This window comes from Pavona decussata, unplaced genomic scaffold (assembly GCF_977016875.1).
Source record: "Pavona decussata unplaced genomic scaffold, jaPavDecu1.1 SCAFFOLD_232, whole genome shotgun sequence".
Classification (NCBI taxonomy): Eukaryota; Metazoa; Cnidaria; class Anthozoa; order Scleractinia; family Agariciidae; genus Pavona; species Pavona decussata.
In genome coordinates, this window is record NW_028145637.1 from 1,905,716 (window position 1) to 1,917,761 (window position 12,046).

At 38.8% G+C, this 12,046-nt stretch overlaps 1 protein-coding gene across 2 annotated transcripts in view; it reads left to right on the forward strand.

Moving 5' to 3' along the window:
• The window catches only part of LOC146458702 (E3 ubiquitin-protein ligase UBR5-like), a 52,417-nt gene extending 40,371 nt beyond the window's left edge, over window positions 1–12,046 (forward strand). For both annotated transcript variants that reach the window (XM_085090398.1, XM_085090399.1), the window contains exons 36-46: window positions 1,454–1,710; window positions 3,085–3,341; window positions 4,086–4,308; window positions 6,578–6,792; window positions 7,678–7,808; window positions 8,040–8,210; window positions 8,785–8,869; window positions 9,553–9,822; window positions 10,770–10,917; window positions 11,027–11,112; window positions 11,600–12,046. In XM_085090398.1, the coding sequence (XP_084946524.1) occupies window positions 1,454–1,710; window positions 3,085–3,341; window positions 4,086–4,308; window positions 6,578–6,792; window positions 7,678–7,808; window positions 8,040–8,210; window positions 8,785–8,869; window positions 9,553–9,822; window positions 10,770–10,917; window positions 11,027–11,112; window positions 11,600–11,812 (2,056 nt within the window). In that variant the 3' untranslated portion in view covers window positions 11,813–12,046. The remainder of the gene's footprint in view (window positions 1–1,453; window positions 1,711–3,084; window positions 3,342–4,085; window positions 4,309–6,577; window positions 6,793–7,677; window positions 7,809–8,039; window positions 8,211–8,784; window positions 8,870–9,552; window positions 9,823–10,769; window positions 10,918–11,026; window positions 11,113–11,599) is intronic.

Consider the following 12,046-nt stretch of genomic DNA (forward strand, 5'->3'; position numbering starts at 1 on the left):
CTGGCTAACTTGACCTGTGCCTCTACATTATTTTGTTGCGGTCATTTCCTCCTGTCAATGTTTGTGAAACATGCCCCGCCCATTAATGGCCAACGCCTGTCATGTCCTGTTACAAGTTCTTTTTTCCTCCCCACGAAGGGATTTTTAAATAGGAAAGGGTCAAGGTGATTCCCCCAAAAATAAAAGATGTAAAAGATTTCCTCAAACGTTCTGTGATTGTTTACTAGTATTCATAATTTAGAAAACTGCAATAAGTTGCGTAGTAACTGCGAGGATCTTTCTTCTATTTGATCTTTCATCCGCAGTTCAAAATATATGTTTCATATATTTAACAATTATTCCACGAGCGCGCGTTGGATATGAGATGATAGATAGCCAACGAGGTGCGTAGCGCCGAGTTGGCTATAATCATCTCTTATCCAACAAGCGCAAGTGGAATAATTGTTTTATTAAAAACAACCGAGAAATATTGCTAGATCTTACTGATTTCGCTGTGCAAGAACGATCAGAAGGCAATTTAATGGTCGCCATTTCTCGGCCATGGTATAATTGCTCATATACCATGGCCGCTAAGCCAATCAAATCCCTCGAATTGCATTATACAATGATGCAGTTTTTAATAATTACATTTATTTAATAAAAAGAATAGTTCACCGTTCCCGCGAAAGAGCTGTGATCCACCCAAGTTACCATAATATTTTGTTGCCTTCGATATTCACTTTCAAATATGAGTCTATTTGATCTGTTTTTGTTATGCCTGGCGGAAACAGGAATTACATAGATCAGGCAGAACTTCAAAAACGTCATTCATAGAATGTATGAGGTATAAGGAGCAATTAAAGATGATTTTTAATAGGGAAGCACAATATGAAGCACTATCGGTACAAAACGTTACTTGAGTGCGTTTTCACAGTATCACGATTTTATGTCCGCGACTGATGGTTAAGCTCGTTTATCTGCTGGCGATGAGTATTTTTCTGTCGTAAAGTTTTTCCAAAGAAATTTCAACATTGAGAGGATAATAGCTAAGTTAAAGTAACGAGATGGAATAGATTAGTTCTGGCGCTCGTTTAAGAGTAGGCTCGATTACCAGCCGCTGTTCGGGAAAATAAGCCCGCTTAGTTTAAGAGTAAATAGCCTTTTAGTAACTTGCTGAGCGTAACATCAAGGAAACCTGCCACGTTTCCAAGGTGCACGCGCTAATGGCGCACAAAATTATGCGCAATGGAATCACTTTTAGTTTATACCTTGTTTTTCCTACTTTCAGCAGCTGTTTTGGAAATTTCTTATATGGTTAACGTTGTTAAAACATGGGATAAGAAAAATATGCTTATGAAATGAACCCTAAAATCTCAAGAATTGTTAAGCTTAGTTTAGCGTACCAGCTAATCTACACTGGACCGCCCCAAAGTCTCGCAAACAGAACTAAGCTGTGATTTTGTTGTATCTTCAGCTTTTTTGTGCGAACTGACTCTACCACAGTACTGGGTTGTACCCCTCCTGACCCATATCAGGCTCCCATAGAAGAAGCACTTCCTCTTGCTTGCCAGCCCCACCTGTTGCACCCTGGATCTCGGAGGGAGCAGATGTTTGGTACTGTACAAGAGAAGACCGATGGTGACAGGAGCTGTACAATAAGCAGTATGGGTTTGTTTTCTGCTACAAGAACTGAAGTAGGAAAACGAGGATGTGAGGCAAAGGAAATGAAAGGTCAGATTGCTTGTTTAGTGCATTGTGCTCTTGATCAGCCTTTTCTTTCGACAACTCGTGACACTTGTTGTTGTCACAGGAGATTCTCTTTCTACTTGAAAAGCAAACAAATAGTCTTTGGAACTTACCAATTCAGGTCGCCAAGTGTTGTCCTAAAAGGTTGTTAATAATAATAATAATAATAATAATAATAATAATAATAATAATAATAATAATAATAATAATTTAATAATTTATTTACTTATATAGCGCCCTTTAACATTAGAATTACAAGCTTTACAATCCAAGAAAACTAATATTAACAATAGATAATTACAATAACAGTACTAAAATAAATAATAATCATAAATAAATAATGAATAAATGGATGAATGAATAAAAAGTAAATAAATAAAATACAAAACACCGGTAAGATCGTAATGCGAAACTAAAACGCTCGCTTAAAAAGATAAGTCTTAAGAGATTTCTTAAATAGCGCTAGCTAATAATAATAATAATAATAATAATAATAATAATAATAATAATAATAATAATAATAATAATAACAATAACAATAACAATAATAATAATAATAATAATAATAACAATAATAATAATAATAATGAGAAAATGAGTTCGAAAATAAGTAAATATTAAAAAGATTAAAGCTGAAAATTCCCGTTACGCCGATTTTCTGAGCGACTTAAACTAGATAACGGAAATGCTTGGTGAAACTACATTAACCTTTCTGACTGAGGCCAAGATGCCCAGCTCTCTGTTGGCTTGGTGGTATCGTGGGGGGCACGGTGTCATAGCCCGTTCATCCCTGGATTGATTTTTCAAGCTTTCTTTTCTTTCTTTGTTTTAAATCTTCCATCTGCAGTTCAAATATGTTGTCATATACAGTGTATTCATGACTCAAACGTTTTCGCTTGTTAAGTTCTTGTAGGCTGTCACCTGGTCGCAATAAGTTTTCAGTTAAATTGTGTTGAAGTTCACTCCTTTTCTCTTCCTTTACCTTTGGAGACAAAGCATCCATTCCAAAGGTCAACTAAGAAGTGAATCTGTCAACGTCATCAGGACTTTTAGGCTCCATTTCCACCGCTCTCTTGGGTCCGGAACTCCCTCCCCTTTGGGGGAGGAGCGCGGCTCGTTTCCTGGAACACCGGCTGGTAATCAACCCAAGAGGACTCTTGAAACGAATGGTCCTATTAAGCATTAGAATCTAAAATTCTCCACGGTGACGTCATTCTATCTGCTCCCGTAACTTTTATTACTATCCGGTTGGTGTACTTGGCTCGTTTAAGTGGGTTTTTATAACTTCATAGCAAGAGAACATTTTTTCAATTCCACAGCAACAGTCAACTGAAACTGATTCTTCACTTATGTTTTCAGCCACCAATAGTAAATCTTTAGAGGAGCCTGAAGCTGCATTATCTACATCCTTCATTAGTAATGAAACTTCTGCAAATTCTCTCTTGGGTCGTTGGCGTCTTTGTGTGGAGATGTTTGGTCAAGCATTCCTTGAAGATGTTGGTTGCGAACCCTCATCTGTGTTAAATGAGTTGGGCAGGTTTGATGTAAAAGAGACCAAGTTTAGAAGAGAGATGGAGCGTTTAAGGAACTCCACCCAAAGGGATTTAACTCTCGAGGTAACTTTCTTTTGGTTGCTTCTAAGTGATCGCAAACTCTTCTGGTTTGCCAGCTTTTTAGCGGTATCTATTACTAAAGTAAACATGGTTTATTATGGTCAATTGACTTAATCAGTGCAGTCAATCTCCGATAATCTGTTAGTCAAGAAGGCCTGAGCTTTGAATCCCAGTAGGCCAGGTGCATTTCGTTATCCTATTTTATATTTTTTGGTCGCTTTTCGTTTATTGCTTGGTCAGCTGTAACCCTGTGCGCTATGATTTATCACAGAAGTTGGTGACTAAATAATGTTAGTTTATATAACAGGAATGCGTTAATTCGACCCAGCAAATTGTGCTTGAATCAAAACGGTTTCAAGTTTGAATGTTTTAGAATAACTTTGATCATTACTTATGCACCAATGAGAAAATAGAGCCAGATTCTTAGCGTCCTTTGCCAAACTAGAAGTTCCATGCCTTCGTATTTGATTCATTGTCAATCAAAATAGGTTTTTTTTTCCAAAATCTTTTTTAAAACACATCAGCTAAATTTGTGTCCCAATTCAGTAGTGAAAACTGAGGTGTGGTTTGAATTTTCTTGAACTTCTTGATCGTGTCGAGTCTCCTCTCACAATTTCTAGCTCACCATTCAAAAATTCAGAAGCATATTAAAGTTAAGCAAAGCATCACTCTGTCTGTAGGTAAAGCAGATGTGAAACAACAGAAGTTCACCTTAACGAGCCTGTTTCTATATTTGTTGTGATTTAGGTTGAGCGGGACCGTTTGACGTTGATCCAGCAAACCATTCGACAGCTCAATACACAGTTTGGCCGACGTGGTCCCAGATCACGCCCCATGACTATACACCGTGTGAAGGTTACATTCAAGGATGAACCTGGTGAAGGGACTGGAGTGGCAAGGAGCTTTTACACTGCTGTTGGAGAGGCATTTTTATCTGGAGAAAAGTTGCCTTCTCTTGACACAAGTAGAAGTAAGCTTTGTTCTAGTTTGCTATAAAGTACAAGCAATTAAAATAGAATAGCATCAGTAGCTATTAGCCCAATGATTGACGGGGAAGGATGGAATCTGAATATCAACACAAAAGTATTTCACGTGAATTTGAATTTTACAAGGTGACAGATGCTGTCATTAACTGTAAAATGTGGAATGTCCAGATTTCCTTTTTCGACCTGCCATATAAATAAGGTCACGGTGAATGGTATCTACCTACACATTTTTGCAAGGGTGCAGTTATGTGTGTGGACCGAGAGAGACGAATGAATTACGGTAAATTTTGCCGGAATTATGGTCAAATTTAACTCTTTTGGACCCTGTGATACTGTTTAAGACTATCTGTTATAAATCACTCATCTACGATCTGATTCGGATAAGATTCCGTTTTCGGAAAATGATGTAGGTGGCTTTTACATCCTATGAAGGGTGACAAGACTAGTCATTCATGCATGTATATTATTTAAATACTGTTATGCCCGGACTACAAGGATGCCTCAGAGGCCAAAACCTTGTGGGGGCGGTCGCGTGAAATAGATCTGATGGCTAAAAAGTTTCATTTTGCCTTCACTACACAACCGAACACACACAAACTTGTGAGGCAATGGGCGCATCGGTCAGCCAGCCCATGGTTTTATTGACACATCAATTAAATAAGATATACAAAATACAAGCTGTAACAAGCACCATAGCCGGACACGTAAACCCGAAAACCCCGTAGGCAAAATAGGGACCGTGTATCCCCGACCAATGCTATGGCGCAACCTTTGGGGTTTTAAGGTTAAGAAATTACAATAAAACACCAAATAAGAAACTGAATAACAAATTATGGTCTGGCGAAATAACAATAAAACACTGAAAACAGAAAATACAAACTGAAATCAAACAAACTGATGCAACACCGATGGAGGCTGACCGTAGAATGTCACAAGTTACACAACGGACTCTATTTCAAATCCCCTAACCATGAAACCTCACGCGCTACACTAGCACCCAGTTCTCTGTTCCGTGTCGGCAAAATATTAATTTATGCCAATGCTTATCACAAATTACATTTTTAACAGATATTCCGTTGACAAGTTGTGACCGCATTTGTCATGACACTGAAGTTCTATATGGAATCAATAGGAATCTTTGGCTATGAGCTTATGTACGATTCTCATTTAGTTGATTCTTGAACCACTTTAAAACATCCATATTCAAATCCTACAAATTTCATTTTGACGTTTGCAGTATATTTTGTGATGGTCAGTATTATTTAAAGTTAAGAGGGTATATCCCTAGCTGTAGTATGGAAACCAATGAGAAAGTAGACTTTGTTCATACTTTGATAAGCCAGTATACAGGGTTTGGAACTTACCGCCATCTACCATCACGGACAGTTCCCTTCCACCCAAGGCCTTCAGAGACAAACTCTTTGTTAATGTACACTATGTAAATGCCCTTTACAACCTATACAAGCCCGGTAATCCTCGCACATGGAAATCCATATACGTTAATTGCAATATGGCTCGCACCCTCGATCGTCAACTGAATTGTTGTTGTTGTTGTTGTTTTTGCATGTATTTATTTTTTATGTATCTTATTGGGTCCACTATAATTTGTTAAGCTGTTGTGGCCTCTCTGTCTACATTCCAGTTCTTAGTTTTCGTTTTTCTTGTCCCTGTAGGCGAAGCAAAATAAAATAAAATAATGATATTATGAATTGTACCAGACGGCCAAAACAAGTTTTGAAATATTGGACAGCAAATTTCAAAAGAAATTGTCACAGACGCTGCAAATTCAACGTGGTATCGAGTAGTTTCCCTACCGTAATCCTGAATCGAACAGCCTTACTTAAACTCCAACGATCCAGTATCCTATTCAGTTGCTTGGTTTTGCTAAGCTGCTTCAGCCGCAAACTGCCTGAAGCTCTTCCGGTAGTCATATTACCCATAACAAATGTTGTAAGAGGAACATGAAGTTAAGGCCAATCTTGCTTGGTAAAAGAAATGCAGAATTATGTTAAAATATGGGAATACGCGAGATTCACAGTCATCTGATGTCCGTCGGATCATTCCCAGTTCCCTGAATGTAGACATTTTTTTTCTTTCATTGTCAGTTCAGGTTTTGGAACTTTTATTACATTCTCTCTTTGTAGTGTGTATATTTATATAAAGGCCACAAGGTTATCAGCGATATCTTGTCTAGCGTCAAACATGATTAAATAAGGCCTTAATGTATCATGCTGTCTGATTAAACCAAAACAGGCATTGTGCAGCGAATCCGACGTGCCACGAGTTATCGTTACAAGCGTGATCGTGATGTGAGACGACAACTGTCTGCTGACGCACGACCTTTCCATTTTAGTGGGAGCAGTAGCAGCAGTAACAGTGGTGCTGATGTAGAGGATGGCGATCCACTGCCATATCACCGACAGTCCTTAGGTGAAAGACTGTATCCACGAGTACATGCCTTACAGCCCGTGAGTAGTCTCTTAACAGCTTTGCTCTTTGTTTGTCCTGTCTGTGTTGTATTCTGGTGACGTATCGCTTTCTTCATTCTGACCAGTTGGCCGTCTCAGTTGCTGTTTTTAAAAGGTTCACCGGCGTCTCCTGCAAAATTCAAGCTCAAATTTTGTTGATTTAGAGAGATATAACTACAGGTCAAAGTTTTTACTGATGTGAAACTGGGTCGCCTCACATCAGCTAACTTTGTTCACCGAACCTTCTCATACGAAAGAATCCTATCCAGGTTTTAATAACAACCCTGTCTATATCTCTTTATCCAATTGCCAATAAATAGTTACCTTGGAAAGATCTATAGTGCAGTCGGTAAGCTGTAAGCTGAGGCAGTGGTTCTTCAGTTTCACTTGATAATAAGATTAATTAAGCTATGAATTCATTTGCAGACTTGCGACCCGCACTAATATTATATATATATTAATGTGACTTTAGTATTAGAATAATATTTTTTTAAGTTGTAACACCACCCCACAAGCTTATCGTGTATAAATAAAAGTTATGGTATAAAATGTTAGCACGGCCGGTTGAAAAAAAAAACTATTATGAACAGAACACCAGCACAGGTCCCTGTTCGTTCTAAGACAATTCAAAGCATCTCGATAACCGTGTCTGCGCGGCTTAAATCCGCTATAAAAGTTATTTTTCGCCAAGTTCATTGAGTTGTCACTTTACCAGGAGAAACTTTTCTCTAAGCTGACTGCTTGACTGAAAACTAGATCTCCAGTGTAATCAGATTGTTACCCATCAAAACTGCTCACAACCTAGGCCTTCTTGGATGGAGGGTCTGATACAAAAATTGTGAGGTTCTCAGTCACAGCTGATGTCTTACTTTCCATCATTTCTAGGCCCTTGCTAGCAAGATCACTGGTATGTTGCTAGAACTATCACCGGCACAGTTGCTGTTACTGTTAGCAAGCGAAGATACTTTGAGGCAAAGGGTGGAAGAAGCTGTAGAGCTTCTTCTTGTATCTGGCAAGTAAGTAAAGATGTATTCTATTGTTACTGTCTTTAGTAATCAGTACTTAAAAGTCAGCTTTGTCGTAAAATTAATTAATAGTTGTTATGTTGTTGAGAAATGAAAAGCCGTGACTGAATATTTCTTTTGGCAACATCAAGAAATTGCAAAGCCCTGGAGACAACCAAAAAGAGTTGCAACTACTTTTGGACAAGTTTAACTAGTGTGATAAGAGATTGATTTGCTTTGTAGGAAAGCCATCAATGATGGCGAAGAAGATATTTCTAATTCTGGTCTTGAGCTTGATGATTCCGAGGATGATAGTTCCCCGTTATTCTACCAACCAGGCAAAACTGGTTTCTACTCTCCGCGACCAGGGAAATGCACAGAAGAAAGGCTGAACTGCTTCAGGAATGTTGGCAGGTACATATTTGGCTATTAGTTTTGTATTCGTTTAAGTACGGTGCTACTTTTTGTTACTACGCATACGTTCTGCGCATCTCGAGATACTCAGGTTTCTTATGGGTGGTGCCTACTGACACAGGAATATTTTTATCCGGTTTAAAACTATGCGGAGAAAGCAGAACTTAGCAAGTGCTGTTGGTATCGAAAAAGAAAATTGGGGGTAACCATGTATTTTTCAGAGATAATAAGGCTTCAATTTGGGAAAAAAGAACACCACACATTGCTTTGTATTTTACTGCTTTTCAGAACAATTGTTGCTTAATTGTGTCTAAAAAATGCGTGGTTACCCCCAATTTTCTTTTTGGATTCCAATAGCCCTTGCTTAGATCTGTTTTTTTCCGCAGTCATAAACCGCGTAAAAATATTTCGGTATTGGTAGGCACCGTCCTTAAAAGAGGAAATATTGAAGAAATATAATTTTAGTGGGTACCCCGCCTGTAGGAAATGGCGCATATTGTTGAACAGGAATTCTTTTCGTTGAAATGTGGTGATTGTACTCCGTTCAAATTTTTCCTTCCTTGTTACATTTAAGGATCATGGGCTTGTGTCTTCTCCAAAATGAGTTGTGCCCAATCAACCTCAACAGACATGTCATCAAGTACATCCTCTCCAGAACGGTACGTAACATGCTTTGTCAATAAATTAACAGACAAACGCTTAATACGGACAACCACTTATTGCGGACATTTGTTTCCGTCCCGACGAAAAGCTCATATATTTTTATTACATTAGCCCGCTCAATCGGAACCCGGTTAATACGGACAACAAACACTTTCCTGTGACCCAAGTAGCACGCACTCATTCAAAGCTTTACGGACACTGGTTATCTGCGCTCTGTATGAATTGCCAACTATTTGAATGAAAGTAGAGTTTCTACTGCTCGAACTTAAACGCAAGACGTTAAACATTGTTCTGTTTGTTTTAAATTGAAATTGTATGCTTTGTTTCGAGAACCCGCGTAATACGGACACTTTTGCGTGTCTATTTGGCGTACGTATTAACTGGGTTCCACTATGTTGGATCTTGCATTTACCTTGCAACAAGCCATGCATTTTGGTTCCTCTTTAAAAGATAAAGGAATGGTATGTTGTATTCAGGCCGCGAATCGCGGCTCACTCCACACAGTGGATTGGCTCTGATGAAGGGCTAACGCTCCAAACGTCAGCACTCGAATCTCGTTACGGTGGCAAATTTACCTTATCAACTCTGTTTTAAATAAAACCAAACATTCGTTTCCACTCCCTACCGACGCAGCACCACCGCTTTTTTAAAAACTAACCCCATATCTAATTTGTTTTAGATTGGATGGCATGACCTTGCATTTTTTGACCCCATGTTATATGAAAGCTTACGAAAACTGATCGTCGAAACTGCGTCACCAAATGCTGAGGACACATTTGTTGGCCTGGACTTGACATTCAGTGTCCAGACGACTGTGGAGGAAGGCGACAGTCAAGTAGAGCTGGTTAAAGATGGAAAAAATGTTGCAGTTTGCCCTTCAAACGTCCATGATTATGTGCGCTTGTATGCTGAGCAGAGGATGTTGGGTAGCAACACGAAATCTCTTCAGGTAATGTTCACGTTAATTCTTATCTTGTTCCTTTTACAACCAAGTAGGCGTTTGGAATCTACCTTGAGAGCAGAGGTTCTTTGGTCGCCCTATCCCCCGCAAACCTAGTAATTTAACCTTCCAATCGTCCACCCGATCTGTGATCAACCGTCGTCCACAATCGTGGACCATTCATTGAGGTTAAAAAATAATTGGCAAGTAAAAGGAAGACAGTGAGATTTTGTTGCGTAGCATTCAATGGTTTGCGCAAAAACACAATTTCGATGCCGAAATTGTACTGTAATCAAAATCCCTTACTTTGGTTGCTCGTTTGAGCCGATTTAAACTTACCGTCAGTAAACAAAGTAGTTCTGTATTTTTGCTCCCCGCTGCTGTCAAACTTTGTTTTTTCAGTAGGAAGTCGACCCCCACTTTCCTTTGAGAAACACTTGCATTTAACATTGCCACTTACATATTTAATATCGCTTGTATGCCAAACACAATTTATACATTAAAATAACAAATTAGTCGATAGCTGTACAGCTTGGATACCAGGCCCATCAGTAGAGTAAGGCGTGCCTTACGCTGGTGCGCCCGGCGCACGTGTCTTGCGTGCATGATGGGTAACCAGACAAGGAAGCTCTGCTTGCAGGATATTTGGAATCTTGATATGTATTACAAATAGAAGAGCAAAAAGACTTGGCTACGTTTTTCTAACAATTGCTCGCCTTGGCAATCCTGCGTCCGCTTCTTTCATAACATGAAAAAGTATTATTTTTAGATGGATTTGAAAAGGAATGATTTCTCTTTTGCTTATTTATAGAGGGCCACAGGATCATCTGCTTTATTACTGTCACATGCTACCCTTTTAAAATAGTCTATTATATTGTATTGTATTGTATTGTATTGTATTGTATTGTATTGATTCAACTCAACCTAATTTCTGATCTTGTTTCATTGCTTTCCAGGCTCTTCGTAATGGTGTGCTAGATGTTATACCTTCATCTGCATTTGATAATCTAACAGCTGAGGACTTTCGCCTTTTGTTGAATGGTTGTGGTGAAGTGAATGTGCAGCAGTTGATGAGTTACACTTCGTTCAATGATGAGACAGGAGGTAAACAACTCCCACAAAAATTGCTTATCGTTCTACTGTGATATTCTGAAGCCTATATGGTGCATATTATCTCTGTTGTTTTACCGTAACTGGTCTTTCCTTTCCTCAGGTGCTGGAGCCGACAAGCTGCTCAAGTTTAAGAAATGGTTCTGGTCTATTGTAGAGAAAATGACCAACGCTGATAGACAGGACTTGGTGAGATTTCTCTGCTTTATATTTAGTGCCTTTCAAATATATAATTTTAATATAAGGCGGCTCGAAAGCTTTTCACGTTATCGAATATGTGGCCGATGAAAGATTACAAACAGACGGTTCTAATTGTGAAGGTAACCAATTGTAACGTCATAGTGATTACCATGGTAACATGCCCACAAAAAAGAACCCTTAGTCGGTTACCTGCCGTTTCCATAACGTTTTCGGAATCTTGCTACATTCTATAACTTTTGTGGCAGTATAAGAAAATGTTATCCAGTAGAACTTGTTATTCAAAAAACAGCTTTCCGTCATTCACAAGAAGTTCTGTTGGGTGACCTTTCTCTCCGGAGAATTTTTATTCATTTAGATGACGTGCATCTTAGCCATGACGGGTGTGGACTTCAGGGCGGGTGACTAAAACCCTTTTGTGCCTCATAAGTTAACGTTGACTTGTTCTAAACCAGTAACTGAAGATGTTTCTCCCAAGGTTTACTTCTGGACGTCAAGCCCAGCCTTGCCTGCGAGTGAGGAAGGTTTTCAACCAAAACCATCAGTTACCGTCAAACCAGCCCATGACCATCAACTACCAACAGCAAACACTTGTATTTCTCGATTGTACATCCCACTGTATTCCTCTCGCGCTATTCTTAAAAGCAAGCTTCTTCTGGCTATCAAGACTAAAACATTTGGTTTCGTGTAGAAGGACGTCGAACATTCTTTCGATTTACCCTGTAATATGAATGAATAAAGGATCAGTGCTGATGATCCATACTGGGGCGATTTTCGGGGAAGGGGAGGCTTTAGTCAAAATGAGTTTAATTCTTGTTTAGTTTTTGTAGTTTTCTTGTGTATTTTCTTTGTGTTAGTTTTGAGGAATTGTAATTACATTAAATGCGTTTGCTGCACGATTCAATAAACTTCACATTACATTTTG